The following is a 25,395-nucleotide window of genomic DNA, read 5'->3' as shown; positions in this document are numbered from 1 at the left end:
TCTACACGTTAAACCACTTTGAGTACACACAGGCTGAAACCATTTCACTAATTTTGTGTCCTTTCAAACACCTCATTTGCACCTGAGCTGATTTAGGGCTGCAGTAGCAAAGGGGTTGAATATTAATGCAACTGAAATTAATCTGTTTTTCTTACCTATTTATATTCTATATGCATTTTTTTACTTTATCAATGTGGAGTATTTTGTTTAGATTCTACATGTAAAGTCTAATTTGAAAGCGTCGTGGAGTACGCTCAGGTGCCAACAAAATGTGAAAACTTTGCAGGGGGTGAATACTTCTGCAAACCACTGTATCTGTATTATTATTTTTTAATAATAATAATAATAATAATAATAATAATAGTTATGTAGTTTAGGGGTAGAACAACTGCTATCATGTATTTGATAATGTTTGTAAACTGTTGTAACTCCGCTATTCTTTTACTATATTTGAAAACAGCTTGGAACTTTTTATTCATGTTTTAAATTGTCAATGAAATGTTTATGTCTTTCAACCACAACTGAGTTTCCGTCCATCTAAAACACGCTTCATCATTACTTCACATCACGTGGCTTGTGATAAATTGACCACCAGTTTCGAGGTTGAATAGTCTTTCGACCATTTGGTGCAACCACTCATTTTTTTATAAGAAGAAGAATAATTATTCCATGTGCATCGCTGTGGGTATATGGAGTGTTGACATAACCGTTTTGCTGTAGTATTGTTATGTTTATTGAGCTTCAATGAATGTAATGTAAACAATGCTAGAGTACTGTTCCAAGAAGTTATTCCACCACATACTGTGAATGGAGGTCACAATGTCCTTAACCCATATTGGCTAATCGGGTGTACTCTAACTTGAGAACCAGTTGTCTGATTTTGATGAAACTCGGTTTACAGTTTACAGTTTACAGTAATGACAACTGAGCAGTGTAAACTAGTTCAACATGGTACTGAACAATATTGTAATCCACTTATGTATAACAACCAACATTCTGGTAAATGTGCGTATCAAACAATTCACAATGGTACTGAAGTATATTGTTCTTTGACTATACGGTAGTTTGATTAGAAATAACATTATGTTAAATGTGAATTTAAATCATTTAGGACCTTAGTTTTTTCAACAGAAAGTCACACTTCAGTTATGACACAAAACATCACAAAGACAGGCAGTGAATTGATATATTTACTTATTGCAGCACAGAGCAAGTAAATGTGGCACTTGGAGTTACAGAGGACTCCTGAAGCTTTACAATGCAGTCATTAGTCAAAGGCACTTGGTTATTCTGAAGATTTACTGATAAATGTCTGAAGTAAAGCGTAATCATGTTTATTTTGGATTCAGTCATTAGCCAAAGGCACTTGGATGCTCTTGAGATTTAAAGTCGATATTTACCAGTAAATCTTAAGATTTCCCAATATTCTGACTTTTACCATAACATATATATTGTAGAGAATTGCTTATCAAGTGCTGACAAATGTCATTGCTAAGTGTTACTCTGTACTGTTCTGTACATACAGTTGATATATGTCATGATCGTACACATTGTCCTCACACTGATAGCTGTGATTGTTAGTTCACAACCATGACGGGGGGGTGTATGTTACTGACCTACTTGTTCCTAAGGTAATTGTGTGCCTCCTTGAGTCTTGGCAGCACTTGGTTGCTGCTGTTTATTTGGCGTTCCTCCATCATCCTGGAACACTGTGCTGGAACCCATTTTGCACTCCAGATTAGCTTGTAATTGTGTTTTCATAGTTGGTTAAATCACACGTAAGTACAACCCTGTGAAAAGATTGATAGGAGCTGTAAAGCGCACAAGCCTGGAAAACGTTTTGGAACATAACTGTAACTGCTGTAATAAATTAGAAATGGTTTTGTTTTCATCGTTTCTGACTCCATACCCTGAGGTCATTTATATGCATGAGAATAACAAGGAGTGGTGTATTTGAAAGGATATTCCCACATTATGTTATTAACCCATGCTGGTCTGAAAGCATTCTTGCCTGTACAGTTTCATTTATTTCCAGTGGGAGGCATCTCCGGTCTTGGATTGCTGTTGCTTTTCCAGGTTTACCGTAATGAATAAGTTGGTTCGGTTCAATAATTAAAGACGACTGGATTTGCCAATGTTGCCTACCCGAGCTATACTGTATCTTATTGGAACAGACAAGTCGCACTGATCTTAAATCATCAGCCAGTGTGATTAGGATTGTCTGTATGCAGGACTGTGTTGAGGTGAGGTTGAATTATGAAAAGTAACAATGTCTGAAATTGATCATATTTAAAGCCTCCGGTCAATCTTATTGTATTTTTAATCTTTCACCATGTCTCAGACAATTGAAAGTTTACTTAATAGTTGATTTAAGACTTGGGATTCATGAATAAACTATTAATCCAGCTATTTCACTTCTCTGCTGTCATTGAGATAGCAGTTTGATGGTAAGGGAGAGTGAGATCGACTCAATGATATACTATTTGATATTAAAGTCAGTTTGTATTGAGGGTGTCCAGTATTTCATTTCTTATGGGGCGAATCATATAGGCTATAACTTGCCTTGCCTGTCTGTGTTTTTGCAGGTTGGATAGAGGTATGATGCATGGAAGGAGAGACAGAACCAGACAATATTAATGGATGTTCTACAAGATAACAGCTCCTCTGCACAGGAACGAAGCCCTGCTCAGATTAATGGGGAGAATGAAGATGGTAAGAAACCCTTAACATCAGCGATATATGAAAACTGAAAATGCTTAAAAACTGACATCATGATTGCTTGCTGATGTGTGCGCTGTTTGTATTTTAGCCTTCAACCAGACTAACGCAACTATATCAAACATCTCCAAATCTCTGAAGGTCCCTTTAGAATTGTAATAGCGATATCATGAAGCATCACAGCTTGACATCTCCAAAAGCCACATAAATAAAATATCTACTACATGTATCATTGTGGTACAGATATGCATCACACTTCAAATGCATATCAAATGCAGTGCAAACATGAAGACACACAGGTTTTGAAATTAAGACTGGCAGTATTGGGATCAACCGCTGTTTAGAAAATTAAAATAGCTTGAATGACTGTTTAATTTATATAATATTAAAAGGGTTTGAGTATGATTTTATTGTCATTTCAAGATGGAAAATATCTGTTATCTTGTTATAATTTAGAGTCTAAATTATTTGCCCTATTTCTTACAGATAATATAATAATATCTTTATATAGCGCCTTTCATAGTGGATTACCATAACAAAGCGCTTTACAGAGGCAGGCTGTGAACTGTGCATTATATGCAGAGTCACTTTCAATAGGACACTGATTTAACATATCATCCGAAGGATGGAGCACAAGGAGGTTAAGTGACTTGCTCAGGATCACACAGTGAGTCAGTCAGTGTTAGAGGTGGGATTTGAACCAGTGACCTTGTGATTACAAGCCCTAGACTTTAACCACTGGATCACACTAACTCCTAAAGAGAATTATTATACTGGCCATTCATTACCTATACATTTGATTTATTAGATCAGTTCATGTTCCCCATTTCTGCAGATCTTAACCATTGCTTGTTCAAAAATACATGGACAGAAACAATGATTCTCTAAACGTCTATTTTTAAACTTAGATCACAGTGATCTTCCTTGTCATGATGCTGATAGCTCTAATTCTGGAGCTAAGAATATGTATGTTTCTGATAGACTTATAGGCATCTAGTATCTTTAAGTGACGCTTGAAATTAATAAAAGTAAGTGATTTGTAAGAATACAATATTTGAAAAGCTTGTCCGGTAATACTACATTCAGTGTCTCTAATTACTATGTATTTAGATAGTAGTTACAAGTACATGCATGTGTACGTACACATCGTTACAATGTTATTATGCATAGTTGCAATGCGCCTCACCTGTAAATCATTTTGCACGATGTATGCAAGTATACAATTGGATCAGAAAAGGGTTTAGGGTTAGCGTTAGTGGGGTGAGGGTTAGGTTTAGAGTTAGGTTTAGAGTTATATCATGCAAATGTACACATTAAGTACATTGTAACTATGCATAATATGATTGTAATTATGTGTAAGTGTGTATTTACTAAGGAACTACTATGTAAACACACAGTAATTAGTGTAAAGTGTTACTGATTGTCCTAACACTGAAACACAGACGACTATTCAACCAATTAACAACAGGCAAAATCCAGAATATTCAAACAGAATACATTATGAATTTACAGAGAAAAAGAATAACATACTTTGAGTTATCTGTGGAAATGATAGTTATAACAGAGAAACATGTGCTGTCTTAAAAGTGGAACCTTTAAAGAGTATGTAGATTCAAACATAATTGCTTTTTTACGATCTCCTTACTGTTTTCTGGTGTTTGCAGTCATTGTGAGCGGCTCTGTGTCCTCTCCAGTGCTTATTCTATTTTCTCTAAATCTTCCTTTTACTTGGCTTTGGTGAGCTTGAGCTAGAAATCCAAAGTTCTGACACTGAACAGCCTCATTCATTCAATTCAAGCCATGTGACAGTATGACCATTCAATGCATGGTTGAAAGGGCACCTTGTCCTGATTTGAATTGGAATGAGGAAGGTTGCTAGTCCCGGTACTTGTGATTCTCCAGACAAGCTCAAAGATAGGTAAAAGCATATTGAGAGAAAAACGGTAATAACTCCATGTTGGAGCAGCCGAACCCAGGACTGGTCAGAATGACTGCAGGCACGGTAAAATAGTAAGGGGCATGTAGAAGCAGAAATGAAACTGACATTCAAAGCTACTTCACATTTCACAACTATGCAACATTTAGCAATTAAAAAGAGAATGTTTTAGAACTGATTCTTGCTTAGTATCACTAGTACTAAATGAAATTCACATGCAATGCAGTAGTAATTATAAAGCTGCATTTACTACCATAGGGATTCTGGAAATGAATCTGCACTAAATAATTCAAAAGCCTTCTTGTTTGATTTCAGAATGTTATTCTATGATTTAGAATGCCTGGCAGTTGGTTTTCTGTTTTCTGAAGAATGACTCCACACTGTGAGAGTCTGTGTTATTTATAGCCAAAGAACCGTGAGCTCCCAGTGGACTGATTTCATTAACCACTGCCAGCACGGTCTGTGTTTTGTGGGCATGTGCTTGGCTTCCGTTAGATCAATATATTTTCTAGCTAGATCTCTATTTGATAGGTTTATAGGGATTAAATGCAGCCGTACATTCCTGTTCATAGTGGTGCAATGGCAGGGATGTGTTGCTTTTCTGGTGGGATACCAAGCTTACAAATTCAAATCCCTGTGAACATATTTGAAGTCCTCGCAAATGATTATATTCAGTGGGTAGTTTTTTTTTTTTTTTCAATTTGGCTTGTTTTACTCCTCCACAATTCTGAAGGTAACTACACATTTATGAATCAACCCAAAAGAAGCCATTCGCAATAATGATGTTAAAGACGTTTCATTTCAGAAGACAAAGGCTGGATTCACATACCCTGATTAGCACTTGTCTTGGACTGCCTTACCTAAATGAGCAAAATGTTCTTGCTAGCATTACTACTTGTTTTCTGAAATATTTCTACCAATGCCTTTCGTGACGTATCAAACAAAATCAATACAATAGCAATTATCGCATTACGTAGCTCAGGCATCCAAATTGAATGCACAGTGGTTGTAGCTAACCAGATACTTCTCATGAATCTTATCAGGCACCTCTATTCACTGTGTAGGTTTTAGGGCTGCTACAATTAAATCGAAAATGAATTTTTTGATCAATTCCATTCCTCATTATATACAGCTATATAAATATTGGATAATCGATTCAATAATTACATTTTTGTAATGCACATAGTTAATAACATTATTTAAGTTTATCAAGGAAACTGCACCGAATGCTCTGCCTTGCTATTTACAGTCAAGCAGTCAGCGTGCTCTTCTTGCTCATGTTAACTAGCATCTGATTTGCTGGTCCCATCCTACCAGTGAATCAGTTTTGAAAATGCATTGTAAGTACGCCCCTCTGTATACTCGATGTAAACAAACAAAAAAGTGCACGCCTTGCATCCAGAGCAGGACGACAGGCTTGTATTCCTGGCAAACAGCCTGTAAATAAATTGTGCACATTGAAGAAATCTGACTGTATATAGTTTGCGCTTCTTTGGAGTTTCAAAATGATCTGTTATAAATGAATGTTTAACAATATCTGCATTGTGTGTTTCACAGATAGTGACGGTTAGGTGGTACAATATTAACAAGATGCAATGCATGATGCTGCAGCTGACACTAAATAAAATAAGATGGTTTTCATAAACTCGTGTCTAGTTCATGTAGATTAATTACCAAAGTACTTTAATCTGTTTGGAATAAATATTTTAGTAACACTCCTGTAGTATGTTAAACTTGCTTGAGGCTTGTGTGGGTTTTTTTTTCTTCTCCTGATGCTACCAATGCTAATTATCCCTCTCATTCAATTGGTGTGCACAAGCTTTTACTTAAAATAATCACATCGGGGGGAGAAGAATGGAGCGACAATGTATGTGGAACGATTCGATTTTGTGTGCCCAATTAATCAATTGCTATTTGGAGGCTTAACTGACAGCCCGAATAGATTTTAAATGTGCAGTTTCATTTTTTTATTTAAAACATGGCATCTGGTTCTACACTTTATATAAAAGTTCTGAGTTCGCTTGCTTCCAGGAAATCTGTTACACATGCAGTTCCCAGGCCAATTCAGAAGTGTCTTTGGGGTAAAAGCTTTTTACTGGTTTCACAGCATGTCAGTCATTAGGGGAAGCAGCTAGTTGGTTACTAATAGGAAAGAAAGCCCTGAAGGGGTGTGGACAATTTTACTCTCCAGGTAAAACAGACCACGAAAGTGCAGCAGTATCTGAAGCAAGGCCTGCAAGATTTCTTTACGCTAGCATAGTACCAGATATTTTTTAATTAAAATAAATGTTTGATGAAGCATTACAAAACTGGACTTTTGAGACATATAATGGAAGTGCACAACATGGCAAATGTATATAATTATTTTGTTAGCTGCAATTACTTTGAAGGAAAGCAGTCAGAGCAAGACCACTAGCAGCCAGACACAGATTTACATTCTCATCTGCATGCTAACTGTGTCTGCAAAGCCTTGTTATAATGAAAATTATAATAAAAATCTAAATGTTTTAAGCTAATTTTGAAACAAAATAATAATAGAGGTCGTTATGTAAATAGCTACCATTAATCGGGTGTGCAAGCTGTGTGTAAAAATCACATCATGACTCATATCTTTGTTAGCAGCACTGTGCATAAAAACAAATTCTAAAGGTCATTCTGATGCTGCAAAAGAAAATATTGTTCAATAATAAATGTAATCAGGCATTTGAATTCATATATTTCTTTGGACTTTCCTTCTCTGGTTATTACATTTAAATCCCTACGGTTAAAAACAATAATAAATTGTATTATTTTGCAAACATATTTGTATATACATTTTGTTTACAGCATATTTACGCCAAAGGATTATCTTAGTATACTGTGCTTCCCTTTGCATGTCAGTAGATATCAGCTAAGTACTATAATTCAATGTCTCTTGCTCAGGGTCTTTGTTTCTCATATTATAACATTTGAGGTGGAATTTTTCCCTTTCTAAAAATGACTGTAGGAAATGCTTTGACAGCCTGGTCCTGCTGCTTCATGCTGGATATAAGCAGTTCCAGATACTAACCCATTGCTGACAGCTCTGCTGCTGTAGAAAAATATGTTTTGTTTTAAATTTCTGTATATTTGCATTAACTGCAGCTGAATAGTTATCCAGGCAAAATACATGTGAAGCTATTTGTAAAGAAGCTGTGTGTGTTGCTACTACTCATATTGTATTAATTATACATTTTCTTGAGCTGACAGAAAGCTGAGGGTGTATTATTTATATAGTGGTTCCCTCTTTGTTGAATTTCATTTCATACCATACCTTTTTACTATATCTAAAAAGGGTTGTTATTTTCTTACATGCAATAGACATTCAAAAAGGTAATAACAGCAGCACCTACAATAAAAGGCTTCAATTGCTGCTCAGCTCAGGAATTGTGTTTATATATATATATATATATATATATATATATATATATATATATATATATATATATATATATATATATATATATATATATCAATTTTTTTTCTTTTTCCCTAGGATCACATGACCAGAGGGATGATGTGAAGCCGTGTGCTGCTGCATATGCTGCAGTTACATTTTCATCCTTGGCTCCGGCAACGACTGACAGCACACAGAAAGAAAACCAAGTGTGTCAGCGGGTTGTGCCTCCGTTGACTTCAAAGGAGTCCTGTATCCTGAGCCCTCCGTCCCCTCTGAGGCTCACAGAGGTACCTGATCACACTTCACATGACTCTTCCACGCATGCCACTTCCCTCACATCCTGCATTACCAAGGGGGTGAGCCCCTGGTCACTGCCAGAGGATTGCGACCGAACCCCGTTCACCATCATGGAGCCAGGTGGTATATCGGCTCTGACTGGCGACTGCTTAATGCCGCAGAGCCGCACCTGCCTGGGTTGCTTTATAGAATCAAAAGACAGTGTCGACGCTGAGCCAGGAATCAGCCTGAAAATGGGGGATATAAACAGGGATTATGATACCTGCTCCATCTCAGATATAGGGATTCATTGCATGAGCACAGGAGAGAGTGCAAGATATGGGGATCAACTGCTTTCTGATCAGCTCCTAAGCTTCCCACTGCATAAGTCAAGGACTGCAGACAAAAGAGACATGGAGAAATCTGACAGTGATTCAGAAGAGCCGACTCCAAAAAATGATTACGAGGGATTACTGTTAGACAAATGCAACGGGGATGAGACTCTGCTATCAAATCCCAATCAGGATTGGGGCTATTTTGAGTCCTTTATTAGTGAAAGTAAAATCGAACTGCTTGACCTATGCTCCAAAAACGAGCTCTCTGTAAACCTTTTTTCCGAGGAGGATGTGGACAATTACATGTTCGATGATGACGACTCCACCCTCAGCAGTGACGTGTGCTCTTTAAAGATCCGCTACGAATCCTTCCAGGATAACATGAGGGAAAAGACCAACGCCATGCAAGAGGAGACCCAGTTTAACTTCTTCCCCAGTGTCCTTGTCAACTGCACAAAAAAGGAAAATGGCCCTGTCAAGAAGAACACAGACTCTCAGTTTAAAGCTGATGAGATCAGTCTTTGGGATAGCGAAGACAAAGCTGATACAAACAAAAGTTGTAACCCTGGTGGCACAGTACCGTACTTACCCGCTAAAAGAAACCATTTTTTTGACTCCAACAATTCTGCTGAAGATTCAGGGGAATACAGCGATGACGACAGTTCATGCACAGGATCTTCTTACGACACTTTCAGGGAAGCTAAGGAGTGCAGTAGGTATTTATCCAGAGAGAACTCCAGTTCATCCAGCCAGCTAAACTACGGATTAAGAGCCAAACGAAAAGTGAGATACAGTGACGACTACCTGTATGATGTGGATTCTATTGAGAGTGAAAAGAATGCAGAGAAAAAAGAGCTGCAGCCATACGGCCCTAAAGAGGAAGATGATGACGACTGGTGCCCAAAGAAGAGACGAAAATCCTCTCGGAAAGAGCCCCCAGTTATCATTAAGTATATAATTATCAACCGCTTCAAAGGAGAGAAGCACATGCTGGTAAAACTAGGCAAAATAGATCCCACCAACACAACAGTTAACTTAAACGATGACCTACTGAACAAATATGAAAAAATGGCTCCCTTAAAAGACTATTGGGAAAAACAGCAGATCAACAGGAACGATCTGGCTATTGGTGATAAACAGCATTTTCATAGGAATGGCTCAGATCCGTCGTTCAGGCCTAGCCCAACGAAAAGAAAATATAAGATTGCAAACAGACATAGGATTCAAAGAATTCAAACTGTGGAGCAAACGCCAAACAAGCAGGAAAGCCACACTACAGATGATGCAGCCCTTCTGGGCATGCCATTAACAATAGCAACCCCCAGCTGTGCAAACAGATTAGACTCGAATGACATAACACACACTGGCTCAGAAAAGAGCAGATCACAAGAAAGCGAAGATAAGGGAATTGAAACAAAAATTGTCAGAGTAAAAAAATTCAGAAGTGAAGCCAGATTGAGGAGCAAAAGAATGAAAGCCATGCAAGAGGATAGCAAAAGCGTAACAAACCTAACAGCAATTTGCCCTGCTTTAGAAAACCAGGACTCTGTAGGCATGAAGGATGTTACTATTAACTGTGCTGCTAGCAGTCCTCATTTATCTGAAAGCCACAGTACTGATGCTGCTGCTGAAAAATCTACTTTTTTACCTGCCACCACCTGTTCGTCTGACAAGCCTGTACCATCTGCTGACATTGCTACAAGTGTACCAGTTGTCCCTGGAGGCTATCTGCAGACGTTGCTAGATGCATCTGATTCATCAAGTAATACCGGGATCTCTTACTTCTCCCAACATCCCTCTGAGCAGCATCCTGTCAGTGTTTCCCACGCGGAAAAGCAGTTCACTTCTCTGCAACTCGCACAGAGTTGTGTGCTCTCCCCACCCTCCGAGTCAGAGCTTCAACAGTCGCCCCACCGCCTGGAGATTGAGCAGAACATTCCTCCCATGTGGCACACCGAGCCCAGCAACAGCCAGCCTTCATTTACGTCCAGTATCCCAGAAACTGCTCTGCTATCAAGCAATTTCGGGGTGTCTGCTCAAATGACAGATGACATGTCTGAATACTGCCAGCTAAACCTAAACAGCAACAGACTACTATATCAGAAGAATTATTTGCATGAGCACCCCTTGCAGGCTGACACTGATTATCAGGCATGCCAGGTACCGTGTGCAGAGGGACATTTTCAGTTTCAGCGAGGCACACTAAACACAGATGATGGCAGACTCGTCAGTTTTGATTCAGTGGGTTCATTGTCAGCTACTTCTAGCAATTATAGCTCTTTAAGTTTAAAGTCCTGCGATAAGGACGGTGAAGATGACATGAATGATAACTTCTTAGCCCACTGCAGTCCCAAATTGGTGATCCAGCAAAGCATTGATGAGATTATCCCCCTGAAGGAGTCAACAGACTTGCTGGACATTTCAAACTTCACTCCTGATAAGTTCAGACATTCATCCCTGTCGGAGATGTCACCGCCTGATACTCCAAATTTGTCTCCTCAAGTTACAGGGCCAGAAATGAAGTCCATGGGGAAGGTTAAAGACTTCCAGGATTCCACTGAAGCCATTCTAGGCAGCTCTCAGGATGTGAAATGGAACTGTAACGTCCTTCAACAGCAGGAACATCACAATAGCCCGTTCATGGTTAGCAGTCATAGATTTCAGTTCCACATGTTCAATGATGATGATACGGTTGGTCTGGTTGAGAAACCCCCCTGCCTGGAAACCTTTGACAAGCAACTACATGAAATCAGTACCAGTAGTTCAAAAACTTCAAAAGCAAAAAAGAAATTAGCCCCCAAGCAGACTGGGACTGATCAGAAGAGTGCAAAGAAAGCCAGAAGCCCAAAAGGCAGCAAAACATCAGAGAAAAGTAAAACTCCTCGACAAGGGTCCAGAACAAAGAAAGGGAAAAACGGCACAGAAGAAAAGAATGCTAAGGCCCAGGCCGGGGATTCCAAGGTGGCACTGAAAGATCCCATCACAATTCACAACCCTGGCAACTTCGTGCTTTCTAATGACTGGTCATTGGGTAAAGACACCAACGTGAGCTGGTCTGATCCTAGCATAGCACAGAATGCGAATCTCCTTGACGATGATCAGCGAGAGTTTGAGGAGCCCTCAAACATCCTGTCCAACATCGCTTCTGGAATGGCTGAGGTCCAGCGGTTCATGATGGCCTCTATCGAGCCATTGTGGAGCCCTGCAGCGAGTGTGTGCCAGCCCCCGGAAGCTAACAGCCTCAAATTGAAAACCCTCAAAATCCTTGCCAGCACCCCAGCAGAGTCCAAAAGGAAAGGCAGCAGCAGCAGCGTTTCCCCTGGAGTGATAAAGAGCCGGAAGTCATCCACCAAGAGCACAGGCAGCAAAACCCAAGTGAAATTAAACGTTTCCAGCCCCACACTGCCCAGCATTGCACTGGATTGTAAAGGAGGTACTTTGCCAAGGTGTGTCTTTGATAAAAGCATTGCTAATCTAAGTACTTCAGGCAATAACGGCCCTCCGCATAAAAAGATGTATCGTCATAAAACAAGCGCAAAATTTCCAAGGGATGAAAACAGTAAGGGAAAACGAACAGAACGCGAGCAGAATAAGGACTTATCAGTGATGGCCTCTTTAGAAAAACTGAGGTAATATTCCGTAACTGTGGCTGCAATGCACAACCCCCCTGCCCCACTCTCCTTTCTCACTTTCCTTCTACCTGCTAAGCCCTGTGTCCCCTCGTTTTCCCTGTTGACTCAAATGCAAGAGTTGCATGGCAAAGACATTCCCCCTTTGTTTCCAGAGAGAGAAATGAGTAACTTGCATGAAATGTATTGTACTTTTACAAACTACCTATTGAGTAATTGTTTCCAGCTTGGCTGGGTTTATACAACCACCATGGCTGCAATTTTCTGCTATGTTGCTGCTTCAGTTTTTTTTTTTTTTTTTTTTTTTTTTTTTTGAAAAGCCTTGAAAAAAAATGACACAACTTTTTTTGAGCCTTTTTTTTGTGAAATAATATTATTAAACTTGTCACCTGCTGCCCCTTCCACAAATATCTATATCTATATATCTATATATATATATATATATATATATATATATATATATATATATATATATATACACACACACACACACACACACACAATGTTTTTATTGAAAAAACATAGGCATAACCTGTCTTTTGTATGCAGAAATTGGACAGCCTCTCTAACACCAGTCTGCATTTCACAGCCTGACTTGCATCTCTGCAATGCCCTGTAGAAATCATATCACCCAATGTTGACAAGCTTAAAATCGTCCTAAGAGTGTGGAATAAATTGTCTGATTTTTCTGCAGGGAACCAGACTACAGTTTTCTTAAAGCAGAAAGGGGCCTTTTTGTTGTACACGTGTTTTTGAAGAAGATACTGTTTCATTTTGGAATGGCATTATTTACGTTCTGTCGTTTCTATGAAAACCGCTATGCGGGCCTTTTAAATGAAAAGAGTGCCCCTGAGCAGAATTTCTTTACATGCCTGGAATATGTTGAATATAAAGTTTAAATATGCTCTTAAGTTCTTTCAAAAGTGAAGTTTTGTTAAAACGCTGTTGTACAGAAACATATGCACTACTTGCAAAAAAGAAAAACCTGTGCCAAACAATGAACGAGTGACTGACTGTACAGACAATTTTATATATCGACGTGAGCATTTTTCATGTTTTCATTTGGGACTCTTGAAGGAAAGCAAACATTCCAGCAATGTTCTTTTTTTTTCCTTTTTTTTTTGAGGAAAACATCACATTTAAAAGCACCTGCAGCTGACAGTGGTACAACAACTCACATTTTACCAAAACCTAAGGACTTTGATCTTGTCAATTTTGCCAAATTTAACTTACCTCAACTTCACCCGGCATTGTGAATCTCAAACAAGAAACCATCCTGGGGGCTGACAAATCTAGCTGTGTGCGCAGAAGGAGGTAACCTGTTGCATTAATCCCATGCAGTTTTATTGGATTCTCAAAGAAGTCGTAAAGGCATCAGATGGTAAGTCACTATAATTATTACAACAAGGGCAATGTCTCGTGGATGGTTCTGTTGCTTCTAATTGAGATTTTTTTTTTAAAGATCATCAATTCTCAGCAGGCTGCCATGTTGCATAAATGCTTGCATTGCTCCCCCATGTTTTTTTATTTTTATTTCGGGTCTTAAGAAGTCATGTGATAGTGTGCCCTTTGAACTTTGCTGACTCCACCTGATGCATGGTATACCGGTGTTATAGAAACAGGTGGAGTCTGCAAAGTTGAAAGGTCACAATATCACATGACTTCTCTAGATCGAATAGAGAAAAAATATATAAAAATACTTGAAACCATTCATGATTGCAAACATGATTAAAAGTGATGTGTGAAAACCTAGGCTTGGAAAAAAATTATTGACTTATTAAATTAACAAATTGTTGTTGCTCTTTTTTTTTTTTTTTTTTTGTAACTCATTTACAGCATTTTTTATTCCTGCCACAGCGCTATAAGTTCACTTCCTATGTTACATGTAATTGTACTCCACCTGAAGCTTTAGTTTTATGCTCCCTTTAGGAAACCATGTAGGATCCTATTACCTGTTACACAGGAAGTGTATACGAAGAGGAAAACGTGTGCTCATGTAACAGACAGCTACAGTTTGTGAGACTGTGACCCCAGAACTTCTGCGTTGTGGTTGTGTGCTCATAGTCGCAGGTTTGCATGCAGCCCTGTTACAGTCACATGAAACGCAGTGTTGTGGGAGGGTAAATGGGCTTCACCTGAGTCAAAGTGAAAATAAAGTCTGGAAATCAAAAGGTTCAGCCACAATGATGGACTTATGTTGTTAAGCTAATGAGACGCTAGAAAATGTGCTTTTGTTATGACACTTTTTTTTTTATACAAACTAATATATTTAAAGTGAGTGTAGATAACAAAGTAGCTCCATACATTTCCCCTGCCTTGCACATCCATTGACTTTATAGGCATTTTCTTTTTAAAACTTGAAAGGACATATTTTCAAAGCATTAACTCCAGTCTTGTACTCCTATTGTTTGTGAGGAGAAAAAATAATGTATAATGTTACAAAATGAGCTACAGACACCTTGAGTGCTTAAGAGAACTTGAAATATATTACTTAGTTGGCTGGTTCTAGTTTTCTAAAAATGAAAAGACATTTTAAAAAGTAGATGTTAATTAAAGCAAACATCGTGAAAATACGGTCTGCTATCTGGTAATACACAAGGTTAAAAATCTCTGTTTGCAAGCCATACTTTTAGACTGTCTTGTACTTTTTTTCCTGTCAGTAACCAACTGACTGCTTCACTTATGACTGACAAGCTTTGCAGCCAGTAATATACTCTGAACCCCAAAGGCACTGCGGGGTTGAAATGGCCAAGGAAGTAAAGCAGTAACAGACTTCCTGGAAGGCAAGGCAAGCAAACTGAGAACTTTCTTTAAACTAGTATAGTACCAGATGTCATCTTTTGAAATGAAGATACAGGTCTGCTATAAAATGTGCTATTATGCCATCTCTGAAACTTTTTAACGCGTGTGTAAAATACCCTTTTACGCAGCATGAAATTGCGCAATCTATGCTGGTGTTATACCGTCATAACCCTTTCACACAGCCAAAGAGATCGTGCGAGTATAACTTTCAAACCTGTCAATCAACAGATTGTTCTCATGCAATCTGAAACACTGAGAAGGCCTAACACATGCGCTCAGTGCTTGATTTGTAAAGAAAGACATCCCGGGGCGCAAGCAATGACAATAATACAAACCCGAGGAAGCACATATTCACAATCATAGCATGTTTATATGAAAGAGTATTGTACGTATTTGTGTTAGATGTTTACATTAACGTATTCTACAGCATACAGTACCAGTCAAAAGTTTGAATACACTTTCTGGAAAAACTAGGTTTTTTTCATAATTGACAATGTTTTACGTCGTATACGTTTCTGTAAATACTTTAAAATGAAAACGTTACAATATACAAAACAAAACATAAGGCGTATCAAAGCAATGTTCAAGAAAATAGAAAATTGTCTGTAAATCTTGGGTTCATCAAAATAGCCGCCCTTTTCTTAATAACAGCCACACAAACACAAGGCATTCGGTTAACAAGTTTCAGCAGGAAATCACCCGACATGTCTTCCCAGCTCTTCAGCAGCAATTCCCAGAGATGTAGGGCACTTGTGGGTAGCTTTGCTTTGACTCTTCTGTCTAGTTCGTCTCATACAAGTTCTATGGGATTGAGGTCTGGAGACTGGGCAGGCCAGGTCATTAGATTGAGTTATCCTTCACTTTCCTTCTTCGCCAGATAGTTCTTGCACAACTTTGAGGTGTGTTTTGGGTCATTATCTTGTTGAAGAATGAAGGACTGCCCAACTCTCCGTAATCCTGATGGAATGGCATGCATCTGAAGTATGCTATGATAGCCATGCTGGTTGAGCTTGCCATGGACTTGGTAAAGATCACCAACTCTGTCAACAGCAAAGCAACCCCAGACCATGACACTGCCTCCTCCATGCTCACCCTCTCTGTGTCTTACAAATACTCGGCGGTTGGACCCAAATATTTCAAATTTTGACTCATCGGTCCATAAGACGGACTTCCACTCCTCAGACGTCCAGTTTCTGTGTTTTTTGGCCCAGACAAGTGTCTTCCTCTTATTCTGCACTCTTAGACTTCGCAGACTTGTGACTCGAAAGAACTTGTTCTCTGATTCTGAGGTCACCCTTGGCCTGCCTGACCTTGTTCGGTCCTCATGAGTACCAGTTTCTTCAAATTGTTTTATGGTCTTGGCCACAGCAGTTACAGACACTTGCAAAGTTCTTGCGATTTGTCTTAAAGATTGACCTTCATTTCTTAAAGTAATTACAGATTCTTTTTTCTTTGCTTAACTGAGCATATTTTTCCATTTTCTGCTCCCTTACATTCAGGAATGACAAACTTATGCCTATGCTAATCATGGACCCTCACCTGTTAACAATATTTGGTGACAAAAGGTTAATTAGGTAACATGCTAGTTAACTCAGAGAACATCTAACAAAGACACTTTTATACTTAGGCCATTGTTCTAACACCGTGTTATACACATTTCAAACTTTTAACTGACTTGGGCTTCAGACTGAAATCTCCTTGCTTTGGGTGACCATTTCATTGAAATTGACAAGAGTTACATTTTCATTAAAAAAAAAAATTTTTGAATGCAGTTCACTTATGATTATCAGTTTATATAAGTACATGTATCATATAATGAAATATTAAGTGTTTATAGACAAGTTTATACAGTTAAAAGCATAGATAATCATGAAAAACATTTGACTGGTACTGTATACAAAGTAGTAGTACAAGCAGAGAAATTAATTAAAGGCAACCGCAGGGCAAATAATAAAAAAAAAAAAAAAAAAAAGGCTGTATGCAAGTTTTGCATTTAAATGGTTTAAAAAACAAACAAATTAAAAGCATTCAGAGGACTCCAGAAGGACAACATTGATTAAAAAAAAAAAAAAGAAACGCATCTTAACAAGAACATTGGTTTGACCCACGGTCTGCACTGTTATCAGCGATGTGTATGCAACAGAAGCCACTTTTAGATTACACAAACAATTAATTAAACTTTGGGCTAGGTAGTTGTTAACTTAGTACGTTTTTATTCTCTATTAATTAAATTATTATTTTTATTGTTTCGGTTTAATATAATATAGCAGGCTAATGTTCCTATTGAATTAGACTACAATATTTATTTTCATTAAAAAGTTGCCGTTGTTCTTTGTTGAAATTGATGTTCAGCTTCCATATTTTGTTGTATCCTACTCATTCAATCAAAGCAAGTAGTGTAAGAAGTTGCTTGTATCGTTCATGACTTTTTTCAAATCAAGTAAGCTTATTTGTGTATAAAAAACGACAATGGAGTTGCAGCGAGTGTCATCTTACTTAAAGGCACTCAAGCTGGAATCGTAAAGTAATTTAAAGTAGGCTTCAAACGTGGCAGCGGACTGTCTTTCTTTAGCGCACGCAAGAACTTACAGATTTAATACAACTGTGTTGAGATTTTAAAAAGAAAGCATTTTTAACTAGAGGTACCGGGAATATGACTCTGCGCACCCAGTGGTTCTGGGGCCCAGCACAAATTAAGCACTGCATGCACGCCCCTTACCTGCCTACGCTATTGTGACGTGGCATGTTGAATTTGAAACCATACCCACTATAGCGCTTCAGTGGCGGTATAGCCTTTCACGCTGGCAGGTATGATGGTTTAATGCAGTTTCTGAACCACCTCGGCACAAAATATAACAGTTCTGTGGCGGTATAGGCAATTCACACAGACCTGTAAGCTGCTTCAGTGGCGGTTCTGAACCGTCATAACTCCTCTGTGTGAAAGCACCTATGACAGGTAAGATTGTTACATTCTTTTGCTAGTTACGACGACTTTGAAGCATGTTTCCTTTCAGTTTGGATTTTTAATGGTAGTCTTTATATTGCTGTGTTGTAATGCCAAAATATAGGGTTGACTATCCCTAGCCCTGTAACAGGGTAATATGAGCCTGTTATCTCCACTCTGAAACCTGGTTTGGGAAGGAACAAGCCTTTTCTGTTGTGAATTGTTAGATTAGTGGATACGATCATGTATCAGAGGCCTAGGGATTACTGAATTTCTTTCTGTATAGCTGGTAATCAGAACTGCTTTAATATGCCAATTTGGTCATGGCTGCAGAGAAAAAAAAAAAAAAAAAAGAAGAAATTTGGAGCTGGGAGCCTGTAATGACAACGAAAAGAACACAGTGCACATTTAGCTTGCAGGGTTTTACAGGAATATTGGTCATACTAGTGTTTTTAAAGCATGTAAATCTAATTAAATCTCACATAACAAATCTTACCTGTAGGGCACTGCCACTTGCTATGCAGGCCTTGCATTGTTGATTTATGGTTCAGCTGTGAAGGCCTCTCCACAGGTTCATGACTGTGTAATTTGTATTATTACATTTATACAGTATTGTATAAGTATTTTCTGTAAACTAATAAAAATTGCTCTTTGGTTGTCAGACTGTGGGAATGTTATGAGGTTCAATACTTTTCAAATTGTGGAAGCACACAAATATATTATGAATATGAATGCATGAAATATTTTATATACAAGCTGATAACAACTCCATGAGAGATGACAGCAGTCTTTCTGATCTTCAGTATCCCCTATACTATTGGAATTAATTAGTTCATTCTTTTCTGTTGAGTCCCGCTGGCATAAAAGTAATATTGAGTCTAGACTTATATTTATACCTACTAAAAAATACATTGATAAAGATAAACTGGCCACCAAATTAAAGGAGTGGGAGAGACGCATGAGATTAGCAGAATATTTTTACAATGAAAATATCTCAGATTCAGAGGGTAATTATGATCATGGGATTAAGATTAATAGTACAAGCACGTGGACTCCTCCGGATGGAAGAGACAAGTGGTTAGACATGTATATTGAAATAGTTAAACAAGGAATTATAGTAGGACTGAAGAAAAAATGTAAATTTAACCAATGTTGAAGAGCAAGCTATGACTGAGTTGTTAAATGATGCAAGTATAAGACCAGCAGGTAAAGGTTCGGGAATAGTGATAGTGAACATAGATGACTATATGAAATGTGTAGAATGTGAATTAAAGAATACGGATACATATAAAGAAGTTAAAAGCAATAAGATCAATAAATCGGTGTCACAAAGACGGCCGCAGTGGGTGACGACAGACCAGAAACAGGACCTAACTCAGAACACAGGTTTTAGGAATGGTGAAGGCGCTGATGCGCAGTTTAATAATGAAACAGAGAGAAAATAAAAGGTTTGTAACAAAAACAGCACACGGCACGTGAGGCCAAAATAAATAGACAAACAAAACGAACTATAAAGACAAACACGGTGAGCTGATTTAACGATTATTCTAATTCTTATTATTACCTCTGTCTCCAATCCCGTTCTTCACTCACCGAACACACAACCCCGAGTGAGTGAAAACATGCTGTTTTTATGCAGCTGTATCGAGACTCGACTGCTAATCAATCATTCAATTGGAGTTGCGGTACAACTGCATGTGAATTAATAAAGTGCAATTCCCAGTGCTCGCATATTATTACTTTTTACTTGCACGTGAAGTGCTGTGCATTCCTCGTGCCTAAATACACATATACATTTTAAACACTCATGTTACACAGACCCGTTTATATCCTGTGTACCAATGACTATACACCAACATTTAACAAACCACACGAAACATATAACAGAAAATACACACAGGGGCGGGCACTTTGTCACAATCGGTAAAAGAGGTTAAGGAAATTGCGGATAAGTTAGGAATGCATTTTGCCAGTACATACATGGGGAAGTGGGAAGAAGAATTACTTTGAAAATCAGAAAGAGAACCTTTAGAATACATTTGGTTTTGTAGATTATATTTTGGGGGTTTGGACACATGATGAAGAATCTGAAATACACAGTAATATTAAGGTGGACTTTCAATGGACAAGAAAAATAGAATTTTTAGATACCGTAGTAAAACTTGACAAAGGTTCAACTGAGACTGACCTCTTCTGTAAAGTATTTACACATGTCCTCTGCACATCCAATACACACTAAAAGGGCAATCCCAAAGGGTCTAGGAATAAGAATATGAAGAATATGCTCTAAAGAAAGTGACTATGTAAAACAAAGACATGTATTAAAAACAAATCTTAAAAGAGGATAACAAAGAAAGAATTATATAGACATTGTTAAGAAAAGTGGATAAACTAAAAAGAGATGATCTTCTAGATTGTAAAAATAGAGATAAAAAGGTCAAGAGAGTCCCATTAGTAATGACTTACTCTAAACTTTTGCCCAATATTTCTAAGATAGTTTGGAAACACTTGCGGATTCTGCATAATTCAGAAAAATTGAAAAAAGTATTTCTTCATGCCCCAATTGTAGCATTCAAAAGAGAAGCTAATTTAGGTGATATTTTAGTTCACAGTAAACATAAAAGAATAATTGACAGAATAGGTTCTACAAATACTTGCACTGGTACATGTAAAGTTTGTAAATACATGGACAAAAGTAAAAATATAATTAAACATAAGAACAACACATCCACGAAATACTAATATCTACTCTAAAAATAGCAATGTTGTTTATGGAATAGCCTGTGTAAAATTTGATGAAATAAAATATGCTGGAGAGACTGGAACAACTTTATATAAGAATTCAGAACCACCTTTCATTAATTAGAAATAAAAAAAATGAATGAACCAATAGTGCAGCACTTCACCAGTCAAGGACATGACATACAGTGAATGATGTAAAGTTTGTAATATTAGAAAAGCTACAATTAGACTATGTGACATATAGAAGAATAAAAGAAAGTAACTGGATAAATAGACTGACGAACACGAATATATATATATATATATATATATAGAGAGAGAGAGAGAGAGAGAGAGAGAGAGAGAGAGAGAGAGAGAGAGAGAGATTCATTTAGAAAAATTAAACAGTAGGGAAGTGCAGTGATTAAAGAAAAGGGCTTGAAGGGAGCTCTTGGGTGGCGCATCCAGTAAAGGCGCTCTGTGGTCTCATCAGACCATAGAATCTTCTTCCACTTGGTCTTAGTCCTTGGTCCTTCTGGCAAACTAGCCGAGATTTGATTTGAGTTTTTTTCAACAATGGCTTTCGTTTTGCCACTCTCCCATAAAGGCCAGTTTTGTGAAGCACCCAGGCTATTGTTGCCGTATGCACAGCGTCTCCCAGCTCAGCTGTGTAAGACTGTAACGCCTTTAGAGTTGTCAAAGGCCGCTTGATGGCCTCCCTGACTAGTGCCCTTCTTGCCCGGATACTTTTTTGAGGACGGCCTGTTCTAGACAGATTCACAGTTGTGCCATATTCTCTCCATTTCTTAATAATGGACTTTACTGTGCTCCGGGGGATATTCAATGCTTGGAAATGTTCTTATATCCTACCCCTGATTGGTGCTTTTGAAGAACCTTAGTCTGGATTTGCTTTTAATGTTCCTTCGTCTTCATGATGTAGTTTTTGTTAGGAAATGTACTAAACAACTGTGGGACCTCCCAGAGACAGATGTATTTAACCTGAAATCATATGAACACAGGTGGACTCCATTCAGCTAATTATGTGACTTCTAAAGACATTTAGTTGCACCAGAACTTATTTAGGTGTGTTATAACAAAGGGGGTGAATACTTATGCAATCAGTTATTTTCTGTTTTGTATTTGTAATTAATTTAGAACAATTTATAGATTTTATTTTCACGCTATGGACTTTTTTTGTGTTGATCAGTGGCAAAAATCCTAATTACATCCATTTTGATTCCATGTTGTAACACAATAAAATGTGGAAGGAGGGTGAATGCTTTTGAGAGCCACTTATATATATATATATCAATCAAACGATATATACAGTTCCTTGCAAAAGTATTCAGACCCTTCTTATGGTGTACCATTTTGTGAAATTACAAAATAATGCATACACATTTTTTTAAACTTAATATTTTATTAAAATCTTGAATGCTCAAACTGAAGACGTCTAAGAGTAAGATAAGTTACAGTAAATGTCAGCAAAAACTAAAGAAAAAAAACTGAAATATGTTGATTGCATAAGTTTTCAGACCCGTTTGGTGGAAGCACCTTTGGCAGCAAATTACAGCAGCAAGTCTTTTGGGGTAAGACTCTACCAACTTTGCCCACCGGCTTGGTGAAATTTGTGCCCAGTCTTTGTGGCAGATTTGCTCAAGATCTCTTAAGTTGCTTCGGAATCATTTATGGACAGCAGTTTTCAAGTCTTTCCAAATTCTCAATAGGATTCCAGTCAGGACTTTGACTGGACCACTCAAGGATATTAACTTTCTTATTCTTAAGCCACTCCAGTGTAGCTTTGGCCTTGTGCTTTGGATCCTGCTGAAAGGTGAATTTTCGACCCAATTTTAAGTCTTTAGCAGACTGAAACAGGTTTTCCTCTAGTATTTGCCTATACTTTGCTCCATCCATTTTTCCTTCAATCCTAACACGCTTTCCAGTCCCTGCTGAGGAGAAGCATCCCTGTAGCATGATGCTGCCACCACCATGCTTGACTCTTGGGATGGTGTTGACTGGGAGATGTGCTGTGTTGGGTCTGTGCCAAACGTAAAAGTTCCCATTTGGTCTCTTCTGACCACAACACCTTTTGCCACATTTTTTGCAGGATCACTCAGGTGCTTTGTTGCAAACTCCATGTGGGCTTTGAGATGGCTTATTTTTAGTAATGGCTTAGTTCTTGCCACCCTACTTTTATGAAGTGTTGTGGATATTGTTGACTGATGCACATTTTCTCCCATCTCAGCCATTGAACTCTGTAGCTCTTTCAAAGTTGTCGTTCGCCACACAGTGGCATCCCTCACTAGTTTCCTCCTTGCCCAGCTGCTCAGTTTGGAGGGACGGCCTGATCTAGGCAGTGTCTGGGTGGTGCAATGCACCTTCCATTTCTTGATGATTGAGTAGACTGTGCTCACAGGGATATTCAGAGATTCTGTATTTTTTGTACCCTTCTCCTGATCTGTGCTTTTCAATTACTTTATCCCTGACTTGCTTTGAAAGCTCCTTGGTCTTCATGGTTGAGTCTTTGCTTGAAATTCATTACCTGACAAAGGAACCTCTCAGAGACAGCTGTTTTAATTCTGAAATCATGAGAACCACTAATATTACACACAGACAGAGGCTATTCAACTAATTGTGTGGCTCGTTAAGGTCATTTTGTGCACTTGAATTAATTTAGGTTTGCAATAGCAAAGGGTTTGAATACTTATGCAATCATGACTTTTCTATTTTTAATGTTAGCTTGCATAGTTCAGGAGGCGTGCAGCAGGGGGCTTCCAATTTCCTGTCAGTTAGTACCTATTTTCTATTTAAGCCCTGATCACTTGCACCTTTGCTGTCTAGCGTTTCGTTTTCCTCCTCCCCTCCTCCACCTTCTCGTACATGCCTTCACATCGGTCGTCACTGGGGGGCAAGTGATCATTACTTCCCCGACCTCAGGGCAGGCTTCAGCCTCCCTTGACCTTCAGGGGGGTTCTCACCGTGTGAGTCAGAGCGGACCCCCGGCCACACTCTTTTCTTTCGCAGCTCCTGCGCTTATCTTCCTCACTTAAGGCTCTGTTCTATACTCTGTCTCAGTTCAGGACGTGGCTACTCATGCTCGAGTCCCATACTAACCTCTATGCCTTGTTCTTATCTCAGGTCCCTGGCAGCGTGAAGTCTCGGCCAATTGGGGGTCTAACGAGCGCCCCTTTACAGAAGTCTCAGACGCTGGGTACCTCTCCCTCTCTATCTCCTTTCGTGTCCCAGTCTTCCGGGACCGTCTTCCTCTGGGCTCCGCGAGTCATAACCCTCATATGTGTTTTCGGTTGCTAGGTCCTTCGGCCCTGGTGTCACGTCTGCTGCGTTTCGCAGATTTTCACTTACTCTTTTTATTCTGTCTTATTTATTTTCTATTTACTCTGCACACACTCTTAACTCGGGAGACGTTAGGAGGACAGAGATATTATAAACTCCTAGTGGTTTGTGTTCGAGCACTGGACGAGCTGTAAGTCCATATAACCTTTATTTAATCGGAAAGAAAGACACTCAAGACTCATTCATTTTAAGTTTTACGAATCAGAGCAATGCTCTTTCGCTTTATTAAAATGCTTTTAATATTTGGAAAAAGGTAGGTTGATCAGACCTCCAAATTCCAAGACAAGCAGTCTACAAGCACCCACTCCTATATTTCAGTTTCATTCAATATAACATTCTCTTAAAACCAAAACATAGTTTCAAAACCTTATAGCAATACAACCAATACATGTAAGATGTAATAATGTTAGTAATATGCTTACCTCCTATTATAAGGAAAAGTAGCGTGAACAAAGGAATCAGTCTGTTGGAGACCTGCAAGTGATGGACCACTTCACCCTGTCAAACAAAGGTCTTTTGAATGTGGTACCCCTTTGCGAAAAGTGTGAGTTTTTATAGGATTCGTCTCCATAGGAATACATGGAGAATCTTTATCAGGTCTAATTCTTATCTCTTTGGCACACAACAGCCTAAAAATTTAGAGCCTTGTGTCAGCAATTTTTCAAGATACGACACCTGGTCTACATATCCGATCATGATCCCACCCGCTCATCTCTCGACCCCTCCTCTATCTAAAAAGTTAGGTGAAACATAGTTAACTGGACTCTTGTTGTCCCCACAGGACCCTTGCTGTTCCTTTATTTCATATGTGCAGGCAAAGGGAATAATATTATTTTGAATAAATGAGTGTTGTCTGAAATATATACAACACTGTTAGTTATGATTATGTTGATTATATGTATTAATATCTAATAATATATTCCCTCATGCCATTCTATTCTTCAGATTAGTTTTCCTTCTCTCTTTACAGGCGTATGCTTAACAGATATTCTAGGGAACAAGTGTAATACTATCCCATAAGCTTTCCAACAGCACGAATTCAGTAGTTTTAGCTAAGTTCATGCTGCTAAGAATACCCATAGAACAGTTAGATGAACTCAGCTGAACTGCGGACGACCTCCTGTTTTTTTCAGCGGCACACAAACCAGCTAAAAACGGTTTTCTAGCTGTGCACTTAGCTTTCCAATTTCCAGCGATAATCAAGGTTTTTTCCAATTTTTCTATGGTGAGAAGACACTCTCTAACCTTGATGCTGTTTGATA

General features: G+C 38.4%; 1 protein-coding gene across 1 annotated transcript in view; it reads left to right on the top strand.

Moving 5' to 3' along the window:
• LOC121318677 (neurite extension and migration factor-like) overlaps nucleotides 1–25,395 on the top strand; it is a 103,205-nt gene that overhangs the window by 71,725 nt on the left and 6,085 nt on the right. The window contains exons 2-3 of the mRNA XM_041255603.1: nucleotides 2,586–2,712; nucleotides 8,169–13,693. Coding sequence (XP_041111537.1) covers nucleotides 2,637–2,712; nucleotides 8,169–12,316 — 4,224 coding nt within the window. The 5' untranslated portion in view covers nucleotides 2,586–2,636 and the 3' untranslated portion in view covers nucleotides 12,317–13,693. The remainder of the gene's footprint in view (nucleotides 1–2,585; nucleotides 2,713–8,168; nucleotides 13,694–25,395) is intronic.

Source organism: Polyodon spathula, chromosome 7 (genome assembly GCF_017654505.1).
Source record: "Polyodon spathula isolate WHYD16114869_AA chromosome 7, ASM1765450v1, whole genome shotgun sequence".
In the NCBI taxonomy this organism is placed as follows: Eukaryota; Metazoa; Chordata; class Actinopteri; order Acipenseriformes; family Polyodontidae; genus Polyodon; species Polyodon spathula.
The sequence above is the reverse complement of the archived record's forward strand: the minus strand, read 5'-3'. Positions and strand labels throughout refer to the sequence as shown.